The sequence below is a fragment of the Cetorhinus maximus genome, chromosome 7, assembly GCF_964194155.1.
Source record: "Cetorhinus maximus chromosome 7, sCetMax3.hap1.1, whole genome shotgun sequence".
Classification (NCBI taxonomy): domain Eukaryota; kingdom Metazoa; phylum Chordata; class Chondrichthyes; order Lamniformes; family Cetorhinidae; genus Cetorhinus; species Cetorhinus maximus.
Window position 1 is genome coordinate 34,466,452 of NC_135885.1, and position 27,912 is coordinate 34,494,363.

Consider the following 27,912-nt stretch of genomic DNA (forward strand, 5'->3'; position numbering starts at 1 on the left):
CAAGAAGCAGGACAAATTCAAACCGGCCAATTACTGCCCCATCAGTCCACTCTCGATCACTAAAGTAATGGAAGGGGTCATCAACAGTGCTATCAAGCAACATTTGCTTAGCAATAACCTGCTCACTGATGCCCAGTTTGGGTTCTGCCAGGGCCACTAAGCTCCTGACTTCATTACAGCCTTGGTTCAAACATGGACAAAAGAGTTAAACTCCCAAGATGAGGTGAGAGTGACTACCCTTGACATGAAGACTGCATTTGATCAAGTGTGGCATCAAGGAGCCCTGGCAAAACTGGAGTCAATGGGAATCAGGGGGAAAACTCTCCACTGGTTGGAGTCATGCCTAACACAAAGGAAGATGTTTGTGCTTGTTGGAGGTCAGTCATCTCAGCTCCAGGTCATCACTGCAGGAGTTCCACATCAATGCCCTTCCTTCCATCATAAGGTCAGAAGTGAGGATGCTTGCTGAAGATTACACAATGTTCAGCACCATTTGCGACTCCTCAGATATTGAAGCAGTCCAAGTCCAAATGCAGCAAGGCCTGGCCAATATCCAGGCTTGGTCTGACAAGTGGCAAGTAACATTTGCGCCACACAAGAATCTAACCATCGTCCCTTGATGTTTAATGGCATTACCATCACTGAATCCCCCACTATCAACATGCTGGGGGTTACCATTGAAAAGAAAATGAACTGGAACAGCTATATAAATATGGCTACAAGAGCAGGTCAGAGGCTAGGAAGCCTGCAATGAGTAACTCACCTCTTGACTCCCCAAGGCCTGTCCACCTACAAGGCACAAGTCAGGAGTGTGATGGAATACTCCCCACTTGCTTGGATGAGTGCAGCACCCACAACACTCAAGAAGCTTGACACTGTCTTTCATGAAGCTATTAACGTATATATTATTATTGGAAAATATTTTTCTTTTAAAATAGAGGCTTAGTCTGTGGGTGTGGCTTAATTGGATTAAAGCCAGCTAGTCTGGGTGCTTTGATGTATATTAGTTTTGATAAGTAAGAGAGATAGAGTGTATTTGCATTTTTTGAATACAGCATTCAAGAAGTTGGATGAAAATCTGGCTAGCACATACAAAGCAATCTGTTTATATTTCTAATAAAATTGGTACTATAAAAAGGATTTTATTGTTAAAAGGTAGAGTTCAAAGAGGCTGGCAGTATCATGAAAATTTACATTCAATGAGTGGTATAATTTCAGCAGCTTTGTGTGTGGAGGGCAGGGGCAATGTGAGATCAACAGCAGCTGGAAGCGTCTGTCTCCACTAGAACCAAAGTGAAAAGTACCTCACTTTGAATTTGTACGGTGAAAATGCTTTGCCTGGTATCTGGTTAAGTCTATGGGTTGCTGTTGCCTTAATACAGATTAGTTTGGGAATTTGTTAAAAGTTATGATAGTAGTACTTTGTAGCCATGTATCTGTGTTTAATGTGTTGTAACTTAATAAAATGTTTCATCTAGTTTAATATAAAACCTCTCAAGAACTGGTGGTCTGAGTCCTGAATTTAGAGTTGCGTCTCAAACACAACACTTAAAAGCTATACATTATGCCATTTGTTTAAAATTTCCCTCTGGGATTTTTAAATAACTGTATCGGTCATAACACTGTCCAGGACAAAGCCCACTTGATTGGCACCACATCCACAAACATTCACTCCCCCCACCACCGACACACAGTAGCAGCAGTGTGTGCCATAATATGCACTGCAGGAATTCACCAAGGCTCCTTAGACAGCACCTTCCAAATTCACGGCTACTACCATCTAGAAGGGCAAGGGCAACAGATAGATGGGAACAACACCATCTGGAAGTTCCCCTCCAAGTCATTCACCATCCTCACTTGGAAATATATCACCGTTTCTTCAGTGTCGCTGGGTCAAAATCCTGGAACTCCCTTCCTAACAGCACTGTGGGTGTACCTATACCACATGGACTGCAGTGGTTCAAGGAGGCTTCTCACCACCACCTTCTCAAGGGCAACTAGGGATGGGCAATAAATGGTGGTCCAACCAGCAAATACCACATCCCCTGAATGAATTTTTTTTAAAATCTGCTGGTGCCATCTTTGTCTCTTCCTGCCACACTCTAATCATCACTTCCCTTACTGTTACCTTGCTCTCCTGCCCAATCTTCTCATATCACATCTTCCCAAGCTTTATCCCTTGCCCCTACTATTTACCTTAAAACCCTCTCTACTGCCCTAGTTATACAACACCTCAGAACACTCGTCTCAGCACAGCTGAAGTGAAGACCAACACAACGGTGCAGCTCTCACCTTCCACAGTACTGGTTCCAGTGCCCCATGAATTGAAACCTATTTCTCCCACACCAATCTTTGAGTCACGCATTCATCTTTGCCAATTTACTCGTGACTCAGGTAGTAATCCAGAGATTATTACCTTTGAGGCTTTTTAATTTAGCCCCTAACTGCTCATACTGCCTTCAGCAGAACTTCTTTCCTGGGTACCAAAGGCTTCGATAGAACTATGTGGACCATATCCAATGGATCCTCCCCCTCCCAATGTAAGTTCCACTCCAGCCCAGAGCAGATGTCCCAAACCAAAGCACCAAGCAGACAACACAGCTACCTGAACTCTTAATCGCGGCTGCAGAGAACTGTGTTTGTCCCCTGACTATACTGTCCCTTGCTCCACTATATTCATATTAACTTCCCCCCACTTTAATAGCTTCCTGTACCATGGTCAGTTTGCTAATCCACCTTGCAGTCACCACTTTCATCCATACGGGTTGCAAGAACCTCAAATCTGTTAGACAATTGCAAAAGCTGAGTCTCCTCCACTTCTACTTTCTCAATCTCCATATCTGCCTCACTCGCAGTCATACCCTCCTGTCCATGACCACTGACCAAATCAATAAAACCCTAACCTAAGGGGTGTGACTGCCTCCTGGAACTAAGTGTCCAGGTAACTTCCCCCCTCCCTTATGCATCACAGTGTCTGAAGCTCAGCCTCCAGCTCAAGGACTTTGAGCCAAAGTTCTTCAAGCCATAGACACTTACTGCAGACTTGTTTGCCCTGGATCACACTGGCGTCCTGGGGGTCACACTGGCGTCCTGGAACGCCAACGTTCTGCAGTCGCAACACATCACCTGCCCTGCCATCTTCATGATGTGTTAATTAATATATTTCCTTTCTTAATTAAGAATTAATAGACCTTGCTACTCCCAATAAGTTTTGTTACCACTAGTGAAGTTTACTAATACTAGTGAAACCTTACAATGTCAGAAGGATATAATAATTTTCACACTATTATTGGAATTTATTGCAAAGTAAAGTAATAGTGGGGTCTGTGTCTGTGTGTGTGGGGCTTAACTGAATTAAAGGCAGCTGGTCTGAAGGCTTTGATGTATCAGAAGATAAGCAAGGTTTGAAATGTTAAGAAGGTAAACATGGGGCAAGTTTTAGAATGTAAGGTGTAAAGGGAACATTTGCATTTTTAAATAAACTAGACTAGCTTGAATTCAAAGGAGGGGGTGAAACGTTACACCTAGCCAGGAAAAGTTAAGAAACAGTGTGTTTATTTTTCCCCAAGGAATACCAATAAAATTGGTGCTATGATAGATTTTATTATTACAGGTAAAAGTCCAAAGACATAGGGCAGAATTTTCTGCCTGTCGGGGGTGGGGGTTCTGTGGGCGTGTTTGTGGGCAGGTTCCCAATCAGCACCCCCAGGCGCCACCATTTTACCTGGGCGGGCCAATTAAGTCCCGCTCAGCGTGACGTCTGCCCTGAAGCACTGTACGCTCCCTGTGTGGGCGGTGGGGGGGGGGGTGGATTCCCTGAGCAGGTCTGTGCACTCTTTCGCGCATGCACAAAAAAGCCCACAGATCTCCCTGGAGCAAAGTGCTGCCTCAGGGAGATCACTTCAACTTTAAAAACTGTGCTGAACGGAGAAGAAAAAAATTGTTAAAACCCTCATGAAACCTCATCCTGCCCGTGGATGAGGTTTCATGTTTATTCAGAAGCCCGTCTGGGCTCCCGGCCTGCCCTGACAACGACCTCAATTAGGTAATTAACAGGCCTTAATAGGCCTTTGACAGTTTGGCAGTGCGCGCCTGCCGAACTGAAAATCTGAATGACGCGGGGTGACGTCGGGACGCACGCTCGACGTCACCCCGCGTCATTTTACACGTCGACGTGCGGGTCCCACCCCCGCATGCCGGCCAATTCTGCCCATAGTGAAACAACAGGAATTTGCATTCAAAGGGGAAAATATGTATAAAGGAAGGAAGGTTGTATGTACAGGCAGGAATTCTAAGATCTACGCTAGTGCGGAAAGCCTCCAGCATCTAATTTAATTGGTCATGGTCTAAACTCTCACCTGTTTTAACCTGTCCCGCTCTGAACTCCTGTGATTTAACTGTTCCTGCTGTTTACAGGAATTGAAGCTGAGAAAAGCTCACTTTGAATTTGACTGTTCAGGGTATTGTGTGTTACTTGAGTCTTTTAAAATCTGTGTGTCTCACTGTTGCCTTAACAGAGGTGTAATTGGGGTTTAGATTAATTAGGGGATTTAGAAATTATCATAGTAGTAATTTGTAGATCTAGGTATGTGCTTAAAATCATTTCTTCTATTAATAAAGGTTTAATTTAGTTTTGTAAGAAACCTATAAGATTTGGTGGCCTTTTTACTGAATTCAAAGCCCACATCTCAAAATAAGTACAAATTGCAAATAGTTGTGTCAGCTGCTTCAAGTTTCCCTCTGGGATTTGGGCAGATTGGCATTTACCATCTGCTTGCCATAACAACAATTATTAATAAGTTACACTAGTTTTGAAAGACAAATGACCAAAATAATCACCAACCACTGACCTGTTTTCCTGTGGCATCACACTTTGATTTTTTATCCCAACGCAACTCTGAACTCTCAGGCTGGATACAGCCAGCTTGCTGTTTTAATTGGTCATGGTCTAAACTCTCACCTGTTTTAACCTGTCCCGCTCTGAACTCCTGTGGTTTAACTGTTCCTGCTCTGACCTCTCGCTGCTTTAACTGGTTCCGTTCTGAACTCCCTCTGTTTTAACTGGCCCCGCTCTAAACTCCTGCTGTTTTAACAGATGAGTAGTCTTGAGATAAAATGTTTTCTGCGATATGTTCAGGACTGTTTTCTCAGACACTTACATTCTTACTCCAACAAGGTAGGACCTAGTTGTGGGTAATGAGGCAGAACAAGTAGGGAACCTAAAAGCAGTGGAACATTTGGAAAGCAATGACCAGAAGTATAATTAGATTCGGTGTATGAATAGGGAAATAAAAAAGGTCAAGGACAAAAAAAACTATCCGAACAAAATTAGAGAAATAAAAAAAATGCAGAGAAGGTGGGGTGTGATTACATTATAATAACTTTATTCATGCAGTCTCCATGGTGCCTCGTTCCTTTGCCCTCTTCCGGGGTCTCACAATCAGTAAGAATAGGGGAAAGCTCAGTTGGTAGGCTATAATAAATCTTTCACCTCTTAACAGAGAAGGATGGGGTCTTAAAGATATTGCTTTGAATCACTTACAGAAGGCAAACCTGGCAAGATGACCAAAACTGAAAAAAGGTAGCCAAGAAAATATGTGAAAAAATTCTAAGACTGCAGGTGAGGCCCTTAATGGCCCCTTTGTTGTCCTCTCAACCTCAGGGTCATGTGAAAACCATCAATCGCATCAATACCAGGTCACCAGCACCATTATTTTTCACTGCATGAAAATACAGGTGTAAATCCAGGAAATTTGCAATCTCCATTGACTGCAATAGTGGTCAGACCAAGGTCATGAATTTTTCATCAGTAAGGGTATCTGCAAAGCAGTGTAAATGTTCCAGTAAATTATGGTGCAGCGCAAACAATGGCATAACCCTTTTATGCAGTATTTCCTGGAACTTCTAACATGGAATAATGGTGCATGCCATTGATACAGTGCAAATAATAAGGAAATTCCAGACAAGGACAAAAGCTCCTCAGCATCAAAGGATTAAGTTGTGCAGAAAGACTGGAGAAACTGGAGCTCTATCATTAAAAAGAGATGATTGAGATGGATTTTTACAGAAGAATGCAAGAAAGTAAGGCATAGATACAGTTAATCCTGATGTCATGTTAAGGTATGCCGGAAGAAAAGAACAAAGGGCCAGGGTTAATCCTGATTAATTGAAAGTTTAGGACAGATTGGGTGAAAAATTTCTTCATGCAAAGAGCATATGTATAATGGCCTTCTGGGTATGGTAATGAAAGCAAAACCTCAAACTCTTCAAATGACAGTTAAATAACATAATGGAGGGAATGCAAATTCATAACTTGCAGCAGATAAGCGGGGGGAGTAGGGGGGGGTGGTGTGAGGAGAGGGGCGAATACCCTCACTCATCTGCATCTTGTAACTTCAGCATCATAATTGTAAATTCCAAGTTCAAGTTTCAGTAAATATATTCCATACAAAAATAAACATATACATAATAAAAGACTCGCCTTCTAGGTAGACCATATAGACATACCTTGTATCCAGGTCCTAACTGATGTATTGCAAATATTTGTGCTGGGTTAAGTGCTTCAGTAAACACATATACTGCTCCAAGTTGGCCACAGAATACTCTATTTGCATCTGCGGTTTCTGATGAGCCCAGGAAGCATTTGTCAAAACTCTACACAAAGAAAACAAGTAACACAATGATAAATGAATATGCATTTTGAGCCAATCTTATAACTTTATTTTATAAGATTACATTCAAAATCAGTTAAAACAAACAGATCATAAACAAGCATTTTACAGCAGAACCAAAAGGATGCGGCTTAGAGAATTATACAGCACAAAAGGAGGTCATTAGGCCCATCAGGCCTATGCTAGCTCTTTGGAAGAGTTACCTGATTCATGCCACTCCACTGTTCTTTACTCACGGCACTACAACTTTCTCCTTTTCAAGTGGACATCCAATTCCAAAGTTACTAATGAATTGATTTCTGCCACTCTTTCAGATAGTGCTTTCCAGATCATAACACACAATGTTAAAAATACTTACAACTTCCCTCTCACTCTTTTGCCAATTACCTTAAATTTAGCTGATCTTATTACTGACCTTCCTGCCAGTGGAAATGTTTTCTCCTTATTTATTCTATTCTATTGATTGGATATAGGTATGAGAATAATTCCAGTTTCCCTAGTCACTCTACATAACTGAAGTACCCCATCTCTGCTGCAACTTTAGTAAATCTTCTCCACACCATCTTTCAAACTTGATTCAACATTAGCAACCCCAACACAACTAACAGCATTGTTGCACTAAGCTACAAAAACAAAAATTCAGGCATCAAAACATTAAACAACTGCAAATAGTAGACGCTCACTTTATGACATAGTATCTTACTTTGTCAAAGAAGTAAAAAGGGCTTTTTAGTTCAGATTTATTATAGAATTCCTTCTGAAAACACTAACAAGTGGCAACATGATAAATATAAGAAGCCTGATGCATCTTGATCCCTCATACTCCAATTACCATCTGTTTAAATACTTACTTGTTCAACCCACCCATTTTATTTTTCCACTAAGCTACATTGCACTTACATCATTAGTGTTGACATGCCAAGCCATATCTCCATAAGAAACCAGTTGACCATTGACATAGCAACGAATCTCACTATTTCTCCAGCGATTGTAGATATGCACAATGCTGATCATGTACCACTGCAAAATAATATACAAAAATTACTTATACCATCAATATCAATGAAATCTAACAACTGCTCAATTCTACGTACAATAGTCTATTCATTTCAATGTGCATCAAGTAAAGCAGTCAGCTGTTGTAAATAAGCATTCATTTTATCAATGACAAACATAAGCAGAGTTTTGACTGTCCTTTGAGGTTACTTTATATGCCGTTAAAGAAGATCAGACTTTGGGTATTCAGCTTTGAATATTTATTCTATTTGGCAGCAGATTAGCTTGGACTCGGGTGTTTCAACAGTACAAAAATATAGTCCTGCACTACTTTCAATCTCAAAAATAGGGAACTTGTGTTCATAGTGCCTTTCAGGTTATCCTTGCCTCAGGTTTTTACAGAAACAATAGTATTTTCATACTATAGGAAATGCAGCAACCAAGTTGCACATAGCACTGTTTCACAAAAGCAATCAGATAATTACCATTTAATTTAGTGATTTAGTGATGTTTGTTGAGGGATGAATATTGGCTAAGATATTAGGAAGAACTCTTTTGTTCTTCTTTGAAAAGTGCAGTGGGATCTTTCATGTCCACCTTTGATGGTGCAGTACTCCTTCAGTACAGTACTGAAGTGTCAGCACAGATTATGTGCTCAACTAACTGGAGAGGGATTTGAATCGACAACCCTCTGACTCAGGGGCAAGAGTGTGCCTACTGAACCAAGGCTGACACCTTGTCAGCTTGTTCTTGTGTTTAATTTTATTCATTCATGGGATGTGGGCTTCACTGGCTAGGCCAGCATTTATTGCCCATCTCTACACCAAGTAATAGAATACACCAGGGAAAATTTGTATTTGAAATATTTGAAGCACAATAATAATCTCACAATGAAATTACATAACATTTGAACCTATCTTTTTTATAATCATGCACTATATTCAAAAGCTTAGAACATGTAAGTTGAACTTATAATATAAATCAAGGAAGACAATGAAATACAAAAATTTGACCTAAAAGTTTGACAGTGTAAAACAAAACACGCTTTTCGACACAGCACCATTTGTTCTCTTCAACAAAATGTATTTTTCAGTCTATTAATGTTAATTACATAATGCATTTACCTTTCTCGGTTGAAAATCATATTTCACACAATGCTGAAAACCTTTTCCTTTTGATTTCAATGATGTTACAATCAAACAATTTCCAACAAAATGTGCTGAATAGCCAACTCCTTTGCTCGTTCGAAAGCTGCAAATTAAATAATGACACATTATTGTACGTCTTCATAAAAGAATACAGGGCTGTCGCAGATAAGTCATGGTTCTTTAAGTACACTGCTACAAAACATTAAATCAGTACTGTTTAATTTTGTAACTAGTAAGGAAAAATCATTCTAGACACAATGGTTTCCCAATTTCATCTCTGCGTCATGGAAAGATGCTGTGCAGAAACCACTAGTTAGTTCAGTTTATGCAAGGGAAGGGAAGAAGAGAAAGCATCACCCCACACTGCTTTTGCATGCAACCTAGCTTCAGGCCAGCATTGGTTGAAGCCAGTAACCAGAAATCTGCCCACCCAGGCAAGGATGGTATGTCATGTGGAATCTCAATAGAGAAAAATCTTATTAAAAAAGAGAGTCGCTATGCCAAAAATAACTGCAATTTAGTCACAGTTTCGATGACATTAAAACCTTCTGTTACAATTTTATTCGACCCACTCAACAGTTGAATAGCAGATCCTGTAATTGGTCATTTTCTCCTCCTATCCGGAATCTGCAACTTTTTTATACTGTGTGCTAATGCCTCAGGGGGCAATAATTAGCCCCCACCTCATAATATTTGAAATCACTTAATTAAGCTTACACTACAATACTTGCTTCAATTGCAAATAATACCCCAGAAAGCACTGGGCAGACTTTCAACATGGCACCCAGGCAAACAACTAGCATCACAGGTCAGCTGTTATCGGTGGGCTGGAAAATCAGGCAGTTTCTATATTGAGTAGCCAATGCACAACACCAGTTTCACATCCAGATAGCAAGATGAAAACTGCCCCTCATAGGTTTACAATTCAACACAACTAATATCTCTGTTTATAATTAAACAGTAATAATACAAAAAATACATTTTGAAACAAGGATTAGACCACTTTGAACTCTTAGGTAAATGAAACAGCTATACAAATTTTGCCACACACTTGATTGAGTTTGCCTTGCCAAAGAAGCCCTTCGATTCAACTGATGTCTCATGTTTCACTGACAATCGCCCATCCTCCTACAATGGCTAAAACCCACAAAAATGCCTCTCAAAAAACATCACTTTATATTCTAGATAGGACCACTGATTATAAAAAATGTACAAACTACTCCTACACACTACTCCTGTTAATTCAAAGTTGTTATTTGCTAAAAGGCTTCAAATTATCCAAGAGTTTGAATTGTGCAAATTTAATGAAACAGCACAACAAATTGTTATAGAAACATTAGAAAACTTATCACATCAAATCGCTTCCATCTTCCCCCATCCCCTCAAGGTTCACCTGTTATGTCAGTATTTAGAGGAGGTGATCTTTATCTGATGATGGGTGTCAATTAGAAATATTTGCTGTGTATTCGCATGATTTTCTGCTTTAATTTTTGTTTTTAAATCTTCCTGCCTCATTCTTCGTAGTTGTTACTTTCTCAATATGCTACACTTTGATCAAAATTAGTTTTGAGGAAGTGAAGAATAAGGCATACAATTTAGTTCTCTTTATTAAACCTATATGAGACAGTGTCTGCTTAACTGAAAACTACAGGACAAGAGCTAATTAAAGTTTGGAGTAAAAGACAATTAGTGGATATTATGAATTTCATTTATCACAAATATTAAATCACATGCAAGGAAATATGGAACACATACAAATCAATTCTATATATAGACTTCCATTTCCACTCCGTACAGAAGTATTATTATTATTAACAATATTGCCACTTGCATTGAGGACAATCACAAGACTGTTCAAACCATATGCATAAATTTATTAAATGCATTCTTACAAAACGTGTTTTCACACCGTTAATATGCAGAAGTAAATTGAGAGTACATACCAGTAGAGATATGGCTTGTCTTTGTCCACATTTATATTATTTAGCGGATCCATGCGAAACCAAGTATTTAAAGTAAAACCATTCTGGTAAGGCCACTTAGCAATAGGAGGCAAAGCGATGGCCTGGAAATGCAAAAGGTAACAGATTTCAGAGATAGAAGCAGCTTTATAGAAGCCGATGAACATATTGATTGCATGCTGCCACTGTGATGTAGCCTGCTGTCAGTCAACATATAGTGTATGATGGTCAGCTGTATTCTTGACAAGACCTGGGTCAGCTTTGGGAATATTTTAACAATTCACATTTGTATAGTGCCTTTAATGTAGCAAAACATCCCAAAGCACTCAAGAACCTTAGAAATAAAAAAATTTGACAGAGCCACAGAAGGACATATCAGGACAGATGACCAAAAGCTTGATCAGAGGTAGAATTTAAAAAGCATCTCAAAAGGAGGAGAAAGTGGTAGGGAGGAAGAGAGATTTAGGGAGAGAGAATTCTAGGGTTGGTCTAAAGCAGCTGAAAGTAAGGCCACAAATGGTGCAGTAATTAAAATCAGCATATGCAAGTTACCAAAATCGAGGAGCAGAAAGATTTTGAAGACTTGTAGAACTGGTGGCGGCGGTTCCAGAGGTTGGCGGGGGAGGTGAGATGGTGGAAGGATTTGAAAGTAGTGATGAAAATATTAAAATTGAAGTATTGCCAGACCAGGAACCAATGTAGATCAGCAAGCACAAGGATGATGAGTGAACGGGACTGTACAAGGTAGGATACAGGCAGCAGAGATCAAGTTTGTGGAAATATTCTTAAAACAAGGAAGTTCAGAGTGTTTGCGACTTCAAATTGAGGATCAATGGAAGAACTGCTATGATGGCAACTGGGTAAGAAGGGACGGCAGTAACTGAAGGCCCGATGGCTGAGACCCTTCAAGGAACATGGCAGGGAGAGAAAGGACTAAGGAAAAATGGTTGGCTCACCTTTACATGAGGGGAATGTGTATTCGTGCACATTCTGGATGTATTCATGCTTAGGTTAAGCCTTTGCTATGGTATAATGTGGCCTAGTGACAGTCCCATGGTTTAAGGCACACTCCATCCTTGCTTCAGTGGCAGAACTGTCACAAAGGTGCACATTCAAATCCTACTTTGTGACACAGCTGGGCCAGGACAAGGGGCCAGTTCTGAACTACTCCTTTGGCACATGCTAAATCACTTTTTCAAAGCTGGCATGTCTGCATATGGCCCATTGCTTTGAAAAATCCAGCATTTTCAGCATTTTTCCCCTTTAGATGAGAGATAGCATGCAAGTCAGAGGGTTACAATGTTATTTCATGCCATATGATAGAACAGCAATTCTCAAAAGAATATCTCAAGTCTCAGGATGATATGCAGCTGATTTGATAACAGGTGAGCTGGTTGGATGATACTTGTAAGATCAATGTATTGGATAGCTGAAAGCTCTTAAGTATGTAATCCTATATGAATTTTATTGAAAATACCTAACGCTGCCACGTACTTCTACAACAGGCAATATTCAAAATGTTGCAGCGCACCTTTAATTCTTAATGTGTGCGTGTGTGTGCGGGTGCGTGCGTGCATATGTGTAGATATGAAATTCCTCTCAAGTTCGATGGTAGTTCAATTTGCATTTCAAATTTTCTGTGACTGGCATAGAATTTCATAGCAAGAAAAGTGACATGTGCAGCTGCATTACTGATATGGTTTGCAAACTTTCTGGACTGACAATTTTTACTATTCCACTCATACAGATGCTATACATTTGGTGCTGTTGGATAAAATATATTTTGATATGGAGAAAGATACTTCATTAAGTACACTAGTTTATCTGTCTTTGGATTGTACTGAATCTAACAGCATTATGACCTAGTGCCATTGCCCTGCCTTTGCCCCGTACCCCTGCACATTGTTTCTATTCAAATAATCATCTAATGCCCTCTTGAATCCCTCGATTGAACCTGCCTCCACCACACTTCCAGGCACTGCATTCCAGACCTGAAACACTCTGTGAAAAAGTTTTTTCTCACGTCACATTTGCTTCTTTTGCAAATCACTTTAAATCTGTGCCCTCTCGTTATCAATCCTTTTACGAGCGGGAAAAGCTTCAGTCATTGGCTTGCCCGTCAGGCATAGCCAGCAGTACTTTGCAGCCGTTACATTGGGTGATTCTGGTGGTGCTGACTCTGGCAGTTTTGCAATTGGTTTGGAGACACTTGGTTCGGCAGGGTAGCTGAAGAGGCTGTCCTATTTCCTTTTTAACTGTGGCTTCTGCTGAGCCTTGCCTCCAACAACAGAGAGAGGGAGAGCGAGCGAGCGCGAGACAGAGGCGGAGAGGCTTTGCCTGCAACAGCAGGGGTGACTAGCTGGTCATCTTGTGCTGTCACTCTCACGGCACAACAGCACGCACTGCACTGCTCTACAGCTAGCTTTTTAACTCATTTTTCCCTGTGTATTCGATGTGGGGAAATAGTTGTCTTACATCCATCTCAGAACTATTTAAACATTCTGAGATATAAATCAACAGGAGATGGATTTTTGGGTGACTGCTGTGAAGTGCAAATCAGTCTTTTGATTCTGCAACTCCAGCGGATTAAAGTTCAATGTCTTGCATCTTTCCTATCTCCCTTTCAAGTGTCTCTGCTTGAAGAAGACCATGGCACCTTTTCAGGTGCAATATTCCATGTTCTTTCTGGGCAGGTCTGTCAGTTTAATCCACATGGGAATTTTCCAGAAAGTCATCACTTTACATTATCAAAAACCTTTTGCTCAGTGTCCTTGCTTATATTTCTTTAAAAATACATAAGGCTTCCTTAAAATGCTCAATATGCCCCTAAGTAATTCATAGTGGTAATCAGATTTTCATGGCATTTCCCCCTCACCACAAATGAAATGAGTTTCATTGTCATTTCATTGCAAGGTGGGAAAAATATACAACACACACACGAAATAGGACAAGAAGTAGGCCATTCGGCCCCTCGAGCCTACTCCGTCATTCAATAAGATCATGGCTGATCTGTTTGTATTTCTAATTTCACATTCCCATCTACCCCCCGATAAGCTTTGATGCCCTTGCCCAACAAGAATCTATCTACCTCCAAGAAATTCAAAGATCCCACCGCCTTCTGGGGCAGAGGGTTTCAAAGTCGCACAACACCCTGTGAGAAAAAAATTCTCATCTCTATCCTAAAAGGGCGCCCCCTAATTTTAAAACAGGCCGCCCCCAGTCTGGACTCATCCACAAGAGGAAACATCATCTCCGCGTCCACCTTGTCAAGACTTTTCAGGATTTTATATACTTCAATCAAGTCATCCCTCACTGTTTTAAACCCCAGTGGAAACAAGCCCAGCCTGTCCAACTTATCCTCATAAGACAACCTGCTCATTCTAAGTCTCAATCGAGTAAACCTCCTCTGAACCGCCTCCACTTACATCCTTCCTTAAATGAAGAGACCAAAACTGCACACAGTATTCGAGATGTGGTCTCACCAATGCCCTGTTTAAGTGAAGCATAACATCCTTACTTTTATGTTCAATTCCTCTTGTAATGAAGGATAGCATTCAATTAGCCTACTTGTTATACCTGCATACTAACTTATCGTGACTCATGCATGAGAACACTTAGATTCCTTTGCACCTCAGAATTCTGCAGTCGTTCTCCATTTAAGTAATACTCTGCTTTTTTATTCTTCTTGCCAAAGTGAACAACTTCACATTTTCCCACATTATACTCCATCTGCCAGATTTTTGCCCACTCATTCAACCTATCTATATCCATCTGCAACCTCAAGTCCCCTTCACAACATCATGCTTTCCTACCTATCTTTGTGTCATTTGCAAATTTAGCTACCTTGCTTTTGCTCCCCTCATCTAAGTCATTGATATAAATTGCAAACAGTTGAAGCCCCAGCACAGACCCCTGCAGGGCTCTGCCCGTTACATCCCACCAATCAGAAAACAAACTGTTTATGCATACTCTGTTTTATGCCAGCCAGCCAATCTTCTATCCATGCTAATAGGTTAGCCCCTACACCATGAGCTTTTATTTTCCACAATAACCTTTGATGTGGCACCTCATCAAATGCCTTCTGGAAATCCAAGTACAGTACTTCTACAGGCTCCCCTCTATCCACCGCACGTGTTACTCCTTCAAAGAACTCCAATAAATTGGTTAAACATGACTTCGCTTTCACAAAACCATGCTGACCCTTCCCAATTACTTTGAGTTTTTCTAAGTACCCAGCTATAACCTCCTTATTGATCGATTCCAGCACCTTCCCACTGCAGATGTCAGGCTAACTGGCCTATAGTTTCCCGTTTTCTGCCTCCCCTCCTTCTTAAATAGAGGGGTTATATTTGCTACTTCCCAGTCTGATGGAACCTTTTCCAAAATTCCCTAGATTCTGGAAATTAACACCAACGCATCTACTACCTCATTAGCCACCTCTTTTAAGGCCCTAGGGTGAAGTTCATTAGGGCCCGGAGACTTGTCAGCCCCCAGCTCCAACAGTTTGCTCAATAAGGCTTCCCTAGTGATTGTAATTTCACCAAGTTCCCCTCTCCCTTCCACCTCTTGATTTACAGCTATTACTGGAATGTTTTTTGTATCGTCTGTAGGGAAGACAGAGGCAAAATATTCGTTCATTCCATCCACCATTTCCTTGTTATCTACTATTCACTCCCCATTCTCACTCTGTAGAGGATCAACACTCACTTGACTTACTCTTTCCCTTTATAATTACCTGAAGAAGCTCTCGATATCCAATTTAACATTTCTAGCTAGCTTCCTCTCATACCTTATTTCTAATGTAACCTTTTGGTCCTCCTCTGCCATTCTTTATATGCTGGCCAATCTTCTGACCTGCCACTCATCTTTACATGCTTACATGCTTTTTCCTTAAGTTTGATGTTTTCCTTAACTTTAATCAACCACGGATGGTGGGTCCTCCCCTTAGAATATTTCTTTATAGTAAGAAAATACTTATTCTGAAATATCCCTTCAAATGTCTCCCACTGCTCTTCTATTGACCTATCCTCTAGCTTAGATTCCCAGTTTACTTCAGCTAGCTCAGTTCTCATGCCCACAAAGTTTCCCTTAATTTAAGTTTAAAATACTAATCTTAGGCCCACTCTTCTCCCTTTCAAACTGGATGTAAAATTCAATCATATTGTGGTTGCTGCAACCCAGGGTGCCTTTACTCTGCGATCATTAATTAATCCTGACACATTACACAATACCAAGTCTAATATAACCTGATCTCTGGCTGGTTCCAGAACATGTTGCTCTAAGAAACTCTCGAAAACATTCTTGTATGCTAGCTTTTTGGGATTCATGCATGAGGACCCCCAAATCTTTCTGTGTTGCAGCTTTTTTGTATCACTATAGGCTTATTCGCCTCGCCCTGGGGAAATGTGGCCACCCTTCCTTCGGATACAAAATCCTTGTAACTCTCAGAGATTTGTTTAACCTCACCCACACTCTCAGGAGTGCATCCAAAGGGATTCACAGCTGCAGTCAGAACCATTTCATTCTCTGCACAGGCTCTATGTGCCCTGTTAAATCCTACTGGTTTTTCTCGTAACCTCCAACAGTTGGCCCGGAGTTACCCCAATCCTTTTACTAGCAACCAAGTTCTTGGTGTAGCTTGGCTGATGAAGATGCCTGTTTCTAAAAGAATTTTGACATAGCATCTGCTTAATTGCATTATGATTACTTAATTTGAGTAAGTAATGTAGCTAATTCGGAAGCTTGTCAAATGATACTTGGACTCCAAAGGTTGAATTACGAGGAAAGATTACACAAATTAAGGTGGTATTCCCTGGAATTTAGAATGTTGTGGGTGCTTTGCTATTTCTGCTGGTTGTCAAGTCCAGGGCTAGGGGATATAGCCTAAAATTACAGCCAGACCTTTCATGAATGAAATCAGGAAGTGCTTCTGCATATATAGGGCAATAGAAGTTTGAAACTCTCTTCTGCAAATGACAGTCAATTGTTGATTTCAAATCTGAGATTGATAGATATTTTTCAACCAAAGGTATTAAGGGATATGGAGTCACAGGTCAACCATGATCTCTTAGAATGGCAGAACAGGCTTGATGGAGCAGGTATAACTCAGCAAGCACAGTGGATATGATTTAGTGAGAGTTAAGATATGAGCACCAGAGCTTTGGGTGAGCACATGTTTATGTTGGGTGCAAGATAGGAGGCTGGTCAGGAGGGCATTGGAATAGTCAAGTCTAAAGGTTGGGGCAAGAGTAACCTTACTTTTTTATTTCCTGGCAGATCAATTGTATTGTTGCACCACAACACAGATCCATTACTGTTCGTTGAAAAGTATCTGCTCAACTGTGCATTCCATTCACACTAAATTACAATCAGGAAGTCAATATCCCTTCTCCCTCCCTGCTTCCCACCCTTTCTACTACCCCTTCTCCCTCTCAGCCCCACAATGTATAAAGGTCTCTGCCATTACTTGTTCTAATGCCCTTTCCCATTATATAAAAATACTTCAGCTATAGCTGGATCTAAAGTCCTTGCCCCACAGTAAACATATAATACCTTAGGCATGGCTCAGTGTATTTATTCAGGGCAGGATAGCAAAAAGGCGGCAAACATGGAGAAAAGAAAAAAGGGAGGGGAAACTGGAAGGAGGAAAGGGGAAGAGAGTAGTGAGGAGAAAAAGTTGGAAAAACGAAGTGGGGAGAAAGAAAAAAGGAGAGACCAAGAGAAACAAGTAGAATGATTTTTTGATAGACTCGGCCGGCTGTAGTTCAAATTATTACTGCTTATATTTATTGCCTAAAATAAGATGTTGCATAACTGAGCTTGGACCAAACATTTATTTAACAAAAAAAATCTGTACATCAGCAGCAGTGGCAGATGAAGTTCAATGCAAATTCATGTAAGATACTGAATAATGGAGGGAAAAACAGGCAAAATGTATATTCCACGAATGCTTGCCAATGGAGATGTTGAAAGAGATTCAAGGTTGAAGCTGAAAGTGCTCTTAAAAGAATGTTAGTAGAATTGATATTTAATATCCATTTATTTCAAAGCAGCACACAGAACAAATAAAATGCTGCATTATATTATTGAATCAGTGGAACACAAGTCTGAGGATATCACACTGGAACTATTCACACTGCACCTTGAGTACTGTGCCTAACTTTACTAATTTACATATATTCAAGCACTAGAAGTAGTACCCAGAAAAGAATCATGGGGGAGGGGTGATCATATCTCATGTCAGAAGATTGTAATTGCCCTAAAAGGAGGTGACAGAGAGGAAATTAGAAATTATATATTTCTACAAGATATTAATGGTATTGAAACAGTAAATCCAGAGTAAGCCATACCATGCAAGTACGACAAGGTTTAAACAAGTGAAAGGAAAATTTTGGATCTATAGCAGGACATTACTTTCACGTAGGGTGAACAACACCTGCTGTTCAACACAGCAGAGGCAAAAATCTTGTGGGAAAATTTAGAAGGTAATTGATTTTGGGGGCTGGGGGAAGACATCATATTTTCCTACATGGTTGAACCAAGTATCCTTCTAGATTGGTATTTATTTTGTGATTAATATTCAATATTGAAAGATTTTCTTTTCTTTTCAAAAAAGTCAAAAGTTGCTGAAGGAGGTCCTGATATTGAGAAGCTATTTTCAAAATGAACCAAGATTATTATAATCTTTAAAGGAGCAAAATAGTGAATGCAGGATTAAACAATTAAATCTATAATAATCTTACTGCTGCACTCCGTCCAGGAAAGTTGAAGAAGGTATCTGGGCCTTGTCTTTGTGGCATCTGATTCAGAATTGAAAGCAATTTAATTGCATGTCTTGGCTGTGAAAAAAATGGAATTAAAAGCCTTCAGTCTAGATGCATATTACACATCTATGACAACATTTTACCTTTGCAATTTAGTTAGTACATTTATTTTAAGCAAACAGTCACATCAGAATATCTAAACACAAACAGTTAATACACTCAAAATCAACTGTGCTATGCTACAACAACAGCAACTTGTATTTATATGGAGCCTTGAATGTAATTTTTTATTCTTTCATGGGATGTGGGCGTCACTGGTAAGGCCAGCATTTATTGCCCTTGAACTGAGTGGCTTGCTAGGCCATTTCAGAGGACAATTAAGAGTCAACACATTGCTGTGTGTCTGGAGTCACATTATAGGCCAGACCAGGTGAGGATGGCAAATTTCCTAGTTGCTTCATTGTCACCATTGCAGAGACTAATTTCAATTCCAGATTTTTTTAAAAATCTATTAATTGAATTTAAATCCCACCACTGAACCCATGTCACCACAACATTAGTCTGGGCCTCTGAATTGCTAGTCAAGTGACATTAACACTATGCCATGGTCTCCCCCTTATAAAATATCCTAAGGTGCTTCATGATGCATTATGGTGCATCAATAGTGAAGCAATTAAAATCAGGGGTACTTAGCAAGCCAGAATTAGAGATTTGCAGATATTCTGGGGGATTGTAGGGCTGAAGGAGATTACAGAGATAGGGAGCAGTGAACTCATGAAGAGATTTGTAAACACGGATGAGAATTTTAAAATTGAGGTACTGTTTGACCAGGAGCCAATCCAGGTCAGTGAGCACAGAGGTGATGGGTGAAAAGGACTTGGTGCAAGTAAGGACACATGCAGTTTTGGCTGACCTCAAGTTTACAGAGGATAGCATGTGGAAGGCAGGCCAGGAGTACATTGGAATCATGAAGTCTAGAGGTAACAAGGGCATGAATTAGGATTTCAGAAACAGATGAGCTTACACAGGGGCAGAGTCAGGCAATGTTATAAAGGTGGGAACATGCAGTCTTAGTGATGGCACAGATTTGTGGTCGGAAGTTCAACTCGGAGATAAATATAACATCACAGTTGCAACAGCCTAGGTCAGCCACAGGCAATTGCCAGGGAACATAGCTTGTAGAAGGGACTGAAGATAATTGGACTACATTTCTATTCATCCAGAAATAGGAGGGTGCCAAGGAGATAACTGAATGGGAGCAGGAAGAGGAGCTATTGTAGGTGATACTCTGGCTACAACTAGATAGATACCAATGGAACCAAGTGAGGGCAGTCCCATCCAGGTGGATGACAGTAAAGGGACATTGGAGGAGGATGGTGTAGTCAACTGTGTCAAAGGCTGTGGACAGGTAGAGAAGTAAGAGGAGGAACGGCTTACCTATATCACAGTCTGATTTCAGTACTCTGGCAGGGCGGAAACCTAGAGGTGGGGTCTGGGAAAGATGGGTATGGATGATACTATCATAAATATGGATCACAATGTCACCTGTGACTTAATTGGTTGCACACTCAGTCAGAAGGTTGTGAATTTAACTCGTGCTCCAGGGCTTGAGTGTAACATTTAGACTGACATTCCAGTGCAGTATTGATTGATTGCTGCACCATCGGAAGTGCTGTTTTTCAGATGAGGCGTTAAACTGCACCCCCATCCCCGCACCTGGTCTTCTCAGGTGGACATAAAAGATCCCATAGCATTATTTCAAAGAAGAGCAGGGGATTTATCCCTGGTGCCCCTGGCCAATATTTATCCCTCAATCAACATTCCAATCAAATTATTTGGTCATTATCATATTACTGCTTGTGACAGCTTGCATTTCAACAGTGGCTACACTTCAAGAAGTACTTCACTGGCTGTAAAGTGCGTTGGGACATTCAGTGGTCATGAAAGCTGCTATATAAATGCAAGTCTTTTTCCCTTTTTGGATTTGGAAGACAACAATGCATCCAAGTGCTTTGGAGAGGAAAGGAATTTTGGAGATGAGGTGGTAGTTTGCCAGGGTTGTTTTTTTTTGAGGAGGGGTAGATGCCAGCAGATTTGAAGGAGAGAGGATAGAACCATTCTAGATATCAGCTAACATGGGAAGTTGGGTGGTCAGCAGTTTAATAGGAATAGGATCGAGGGAGGACTTAGGTTTCACAAACAAGATGAGCTCAGAGAGGCCATGCAGGAAAATAGGAGAGAAACTATAGAATGTTACAAGTTCAGGGCTGGGGCAAGCTTTAGAGGAGGTTTGGCTGGGTGGGCTAGAGGAAGGGAGGGAAGTAGCAGCTAATCAGATGACCTCGATCTTAGTGACAAAGCTCCTCACACTTACTGTTGCTTTATTATCAAATCCTCCTATAAAAAATCTGGACTTTGGTTTCACTGCTTAGCATACTCAGATCTTAAAACTGGAGCTTACCCAGAATCCATTTTCTCCACGCAACATGCTGAAAAGCAGCTTGAGTTCCTTGACAGTAATGCTATAGCTTGCTAGAACACCCAACATATCAACCAGCAGATCTGCAAATAAATATTTCACACCATAAATATGAAAGCTGTACATTGATACATTTTATGTTATGTTATTGCAAGTGAAGAACACAAGCTAGGATGCAACTCGAGAAAATAAACTAGCAATGTTGGGAATCTCAATTCTAAGTCACATAGGTTGAAAAGCTTGTCCTAGTTCTGTCACAGGTAGCTTATTTTTATCTTATTTACAGCTTCACACCCATTCATTCCGGATATCCTGCATATGGTTTTAATATTTTCTGACTTCTAGTTTCATTTAAATGTTGATCTGAAATAAAGTAAAAATGTAAGCTCCCCTATGACTCAGTGCTATGTCAATTTGAGCCATGCACATTCACTTAGGTTCAAACTTGGCAAAGGATAGTCACTTGGAGCCTCTGGATAAGGACAGTAGTAAAGAAAATTGAAAGAAAAATATTGCTTATTTTCAGATACCACCTAAACCGAAATTTCTAAATTTTCACATTAAAAATGCTTGAACCACAAACAAATCTACAGAAGACTGCAGTCAGAGAGACCAACACAGAACTTCAAAATCTGTTTTGGAACAATTCAAACAGTTAGCATTAAATTCCACTGCTGCTTCTGCATCATACTGGACACAGTTAAAGTATTTTGCTGTCTAAGCATATTTTAATGCACAAACAGTGATGCGCCCAAAGGTATAAGAATTTTAGAGAATTATGTGTATTAGTATATCCATTATTTCATTAAGAATTGTTAAAGTTAGTTCATTTTGTACCAGTTACAGCTCTCCTGCAACCAAAATGAAGCCCAAACAGTCTGAGACAACTTCCTCAAGATGGTGAGTGTTGGCAAGCTATTGCACTCTGGGGAAGGACACCAGAGCCGAAAACAATCCTCTCTTTGCATACAGTGGTGCATATCAACTGCAGGTGTAACTGGATAGTGATCAAGAGCTGAATTCCTGCTTACTAAAATTCACATTGCCCTAAGAGCAGCAACGTCAAATCCAGTAATGTAGCTTTTGCACTGCATCAATATAGAAACTGTGGTATAACTAGACTGTTCCAAGCAAGGTTTTTTTTTTGCAGGATCCAACATGATCACTGAGTCCACTGATCACTGATTAACATAAACAAACCATTGGTTTGACAGACAGCTGTTCAAGCACATTTTTCATCACAAAGGCAAATCTTTCACAAAAAAGTTTTAAAAGTTGTTCCTATGACCAGAGGAGGAAGCATAAACCACATGATTTGATAAGAGTTTTTTCCCCGTAGCTCTTGTCCAATGTATTTATAGCACGTTTAGAAGGGGTGGAAGGAGTAGACTGGTGCAGAAGGAGAAGGTGATAGTCATCATGGCAAATTCTGCAATAGGCAACTGCTAAAACCAATGGTAAATAGACAGAAAGTCAGAGGTAGAATGACAACTTAAAAATTGCTTAAATTAATTTTAAAATGCTAGCAAATCCCTGATGACACTGGTTATGATGAATCAAAACATCTGTAATTTCATTGCACTATTATGGCACATACTGCAGACTACATTATACAATACAAAATATTAACGAGCCTTAAATGTCCTAATATTTAAAGAGCCATATTCTAATACTAAGTAAAGTTGCCTAGTTTAAAAGGTGCTTAGTTACCACAATAAGCTTACTCCATCTGTTTTTGTTCCATTAATCAATCCTAAATCCATGCTAATACATTACAGCAATTCCGTGAGTCCTAATTTTGTGTAAAATGACGAGGAGCTCAACAAGCAGCTGGGAGGGGTCACCATAGCCCAACATCCAAGAAAACTGGGCACCCCAGCAAGGTTTATGCCTGAAGGGGCGAGATGCGAAAAAGATCAAACCTGTTGTATGGCATTTTATCAAATGTTTTTCGAAAAGCCAAATACACTACATCCACTAGTTTCCCTTTCTCTATCCTACTAGTTACATCTTCAAAATACTCAGAAGATTGTCAAACATAATTTCTCTTTCATAAATCTGTGCTGACGCTCCACCATATTGGGCCAGAACTTCCAATCTCCGGTGGGTTATAGCTGGGAGGATGCCAGGAAGTCCCCACGCAAGGACTGCACGGGAATTGCCAAGTTTAAACTTCTGATGGGCAAAATTACCCCGAACTGGGAACCATCCAAAGCTCCAATTTAAATCAGAGTTGATTCCAACTCTCTTAGCAGAATAGTTGTCCAGGGAAAGTTAGAAGGATTAAAACCTTCTAACTCCTGGGTAACTATACAAGTGATCGTCACCCTCACCCCGATCCCCAATGGAATTGCTGATTATACCCCCAACTACAACACCACCTCCCTCCCCCCCCACCCCCACCACCACCGCTGAGCCCACCAACCCTCCAATCCCTGGCTACACTCCAACCACCCCAGTGACCTACCATTGCCCCCCACCCACCCTTCAACCCCTGACCAACCCCCCTACCACCCTCTCAACCTGTCATTTCCCTCTGATGACTTATTTTTCCCTTTCTAAGATAGGGGGACTAAGGTTATAATAGTGCTCCTACTGCTTCCATAGATGATTTAATTAACTCAGGATAGAGTTGAGATCAAGCACAGAACCTTGCTAGCTTATTTAAAGGATAAGATTGCTGCACCAAAGGGGAGTTTATTAAAGTAACTTTGTAAAAAGTACTAATGTTGGACATTCTAACCTGAAGCAGGTGGAAATACTCTATGACGGTTTCAACCCTCTTACCTGTAATTACCCTCCCACTGCCTGCCCATCCACGCGACTACCCAGTCGACCACCCCAACACTACCCCCCCGCCACCCGCCACCCCCACTGTCCAGACTATCACCTTCCCCCACCCCAACTACCCTCCAGCTACCAATTACCAATGCTCGCTGACCTACATTAGCTCACAGTCAAGCAACTTTTTGATTTTTAAATTCTCATCCTAGTTTTCAAATCCCTCCATAGCCTCACCCTACCCTATCTCTGCAATCTGCTCCATCCCCGCGACATCCCAATATGTCGGCACTCATCTGATTCTGGCTTCTTGTGCAGTTTCAATTTTAATTGTTCTACCATTGGTGGCCACACCTTCAGGTGCCTGGGCCCTAAGCTCTGAAATTCCCTCCCCACACATATCCACCTCTCTAACTTGCTTTCCTCTATTACGGCACTACCTCTTTGACCAAGCTTTTGATTATCTGACCTAATGACCCTTTAAGCGGCGCAGTGTCACGTTTTCTTTTATTCCTGTGAAGCGTCTTGAGGCTTTTATTACACTAAAGATGCCATATAAATATAAGTTGCTATTGCTTCTACACGTCACAGGAATTTGCCTACATATTTGCTCTATCTCCCTCTGATTGCTTAGGGCCTATATACTCCAAGCAGAATGATTACCCTTTTTTTTTGCTCCTCAGCTCAATCCAAATGGCCTTATCTCATGATCCTGCTGACATATCAGCACCCACCACCCCCACACCTTTGCAACTGTAATTGTTTCTTTAACCAATATTCCAATCCACTCCTTTTTTTGTTTCCCTCTCTATATTGTCTAAATACCCTGTAGCCAGGAATATTGAGCTACAATTCCTGTCTTTCTTTCAGCCATGTTTCAGTAACAGCTATAATGTCATATTTTCATCTATCTATGCTGTCAGCTCATCTGCCTTAATCACTGGACGTCTTATAGTGGAGTATATACCATTAAACATCGCAAAACTCCTTTGCTCAAGTCTTTGCTTTCTGTATTTTCCACATCTGTTTATTAATTTTTGCCTATTTTCAGCTATACCGAATAAAATATAGAGACATAGGCTTCAAAGAGACATGATTGAAGTCTTTAAATAATGAAAACATGAGATTTGGTCCACGTTGATAGACCATTTGAACTTTTTGGCAAGAGAGGACCAGTAGGCACGAATATAAACTACGTAAGCATCAAATTAGGCTAGTTGCAGGAATTATTTTCAGAATCACAACCAGTTCAAAGAGTGAGTGGGGATTTGCTGCAAACATTCAAAAGGTTGTTGGATGAACTTCTGACTAAGGACAAAATCCTTTGTATAGAAGGTGAGATGTTGAGGATTGGCTTTCTAGTTGATTGCCGACGGAGCAGAGAAGAACTCCCCAGAGTTCACTTTTTGTCTTAAATCTGCTTTGAGATTCTTGGATCTTTTGCCCTTCAAGCATTGGTGGCTGGTTAGTGGGGTGGTGGATGGAGTGCATGGGAGTTAATATGTATATATTTCACCAGGATAATATGGAAGAGGTCTTTTCCTGTCCTTCACTTTCATATGTTTCATTGTCTTCCCGTGTGGCAACTGTAATTCTAGAAGAAGCGTGAAGAAATAGGAGGAAGAGGAAGATAGAGAAGAGAAAAACATGCAAAGGTAGAAGGAGACATGAAACTGAGGGAAGTGAATAAGAGATAAAGAAAGCAAAAGTGAGGGAGACAATAAAAAGCCAGAAAAAAAACACAATTGGAGAAGAGTAAAACATACAAGTGGGAGCGTGAAAAATAACTCCAGAAGTGAGAAAAGCAATCACAAGGGCGGAAAACAAGCAGAAAAAAGGGGAAAACAGGCCTGGGGGAAGGTGAAAAACACAAGTGGAAGAGAGTAAAAAGCAGAATGGAGCAGAGTGAGAGAAGTGAAGTTGGAGAGGGGTAGGGGAGAGATACATATAATTGCTTCATTATTTTCACAATTGACATACTTGATATTTGGTGAAAAACAATAAATGTCTCAATCAAAATCACTGAATTTTACTTTGCAAATTTATTTTTCGCAGCAGCCTCTTATTTAACATAAAAAGGCAAAAAGCATCAAGTGAGCCAAACTTTATGAAATCTATGGGCCCAATTTTAACCCATTCAAACCCATCCACTTGCACAGAGTTCAAATCGGGCCCTATATTTTAAACAGATTCAATGTTATCAGCGTGACTTAAATAATTAATACCTGCTATCATGTCATCCACTTTGCTCATCTTTAATAGCACTTGTTCAATGAGGCCAACCTCTGTACTTGCTTGAAGGTTACGTACACTCTTGCGCAGAATGGCTGTGAACATACTCCAAATCTCAGCCTGGCAGGTGACATCACAGTGTTCCAGAAGTTCTATCATGCATGCTATGCTCTCTGCATCTTGAATGATGAAGTTAATTTCCAAATCAAATTCCCCACCAACCAGCTGTCATGGGGAAAGACAGAGAAAAGCAAAAAATACTTAACAGTCTCATCTTTTTAAACAGTTTCAAAGCATTTACCAGCACTTGGCCCATGGCCTTGAATGCTATGATGTGCCAAGTGCTCATCCAGGTACTTTTTAAAGGATGTGAGGCAACCCGCCTCCACCAACCTCCCAGGTAGTGCATTCCAGACCATCACCACCCTCTGGGTAAAAAGGTTTTTCCTCACATCCCCCCTAAACCTCCTGCCCCTCACCTTGAACTTATGCCCCCCTGTGACTGACCCTTCAACTAAGGGGAACAGCTGCTCCTCATCCATCCTGTCCATGCCCCTCGTAAACTTGTACACCTCAATCAGGTCGCCCCTCAGTCTTCTCTGCTCCAACGAAAACAACCCAAGTCTATCCAACCTTTCTTCAGAACTTAAATGTTTCATCCAGGCAACATTCTGGTAAATCTCCTCTGCACCCCCTCCAGTGCAATCACATCCTTCCTATAATGTGGCAACCAGAACTGCACACAGTACTCCAGCTGTGGCCTCACCAAGGTTCTATACAACTCCAACATGACCTCCCTACTTTTGCAATCTATGCCTCGATTGATAAAGGCAAGTGTCCCTTATGCCTTTTTCACCACCCCACTAACATGCCCCTTCGCCTTCAGAGACCTATGGACACACACGCCAAGGTCCCTTTGTTCCTCAGAACTTCCTAGTGTCATGCCATTCATTGAATACTTCCTTGTCAAATTACTCCTTCCAAAGTGTATCACCTCACACTTTTCAGGGTTAAATTCCATCTGCCACTTATCTGCCCATTTGACCATCCCGTCTATATCTTCCTGTAGCCCAAGACACTCAACCTCACTGTTAACCTCCCGGCCAATCTTTGTGTCATCCGCTGACCAGCTGACCAGGTAAGGATGGCAGATTTTCCTCCCTAAAGGACATTAGTGAACCAGATGGACTTTTACAATAATCAATGATAGTTGTCATGGTCACCATTACTGAGGCTAACTTTATATTCCAGATTTATTAATTAAATTTAAATTTCACCAGTTGCTATGGTGGGATTTGAAACCACTTTCCCAGAGCATTAGCCTGGGCCTCTGGGTTACTAGTCCAAGATGCCACTGTCTCGCCAATGATTCTTTCGCTGCTCTCAAAAGGCACCACATCTCCCACTGTGTACATCACCAAGATCGCCTACTTCCATCGCCACAATGTCACTCATTCTCTGTTCCTGCTTCAATTCATTTGCTGCTAAAAAAAAAAACCCTCATCCATAACCCTCATTTCATCACCTCCAGACTCTCCAAGCCAACCTCCTATCTTGCACCAGCCTAGCTTGCACCAAGTCATGTTCACCCATCACCCCTGCTTGCTGAATTACAATGACAATGTCTGGCAACACCTTGATTTGAAAATTTTCATCCGTGTTCAAATACCTTCATGGCCATACCCCTCTCAATATCTAACCTTCTCTAGGCTTGCAACTTTCCCATTCACACCCCCACCCCTAAAGATCTTTGCGCTCCTCCATTTCTGGCCTCATGCATATCCCCAAGTTTCATCACTCCACTATATTCCCTCACTAAAGTTTGAAAGACATAATGGTAGCTAAGTAATGACAAACATTTAAAAATTAAGGTGCACTGGC

The 27,912-nt window shown here is 40.8% G+C and overlaps 1 protein-coding gene across 2 annotated transcripts in view; it reads right to left on the bottom strand.

Moving 5' to 3' along the window:
• The window catches only part of nbeaa (neurobeachin a), a 1,012,857-nt gene that overhangs the window by 873,557 nt on the left and 111,388 nt on the right, over positions 1–27,912 (bottom strand). For both annotated transcript variants that reach the window (XM_078545316.1, XM_078545315.1), the window contains exons 2-8: positions 26,025–26,256; positions 21,001–21,101; positions 18,519–18,614; positions 10,759–10,880; positions 8,792–8,918; positions 7,572–7,691; positions 6,508–6,654 (exon numbers count right to left, since the gene is read on the bottom strand). In XM_078545316.1, coding sequence (XP_078401442.1) covers positions 6,508–6,654; positions 7,572–7,691; positions 8,792–8,918; positions 10,759–10,880; positions 18,519–18,614; positions 21,001–21,101; positions 26,025–26,256 — 945 coding nt within the window. The remainder of the gene's footprint in view (positions 1–6,507; positions 6,655–7,571; positions 7,692–8,791; positions 8,919–10,758; positions 10,881–18,518; positions 18,615–21,000; positions 21,102–26,024; positions 26,257–27,912) is intronic.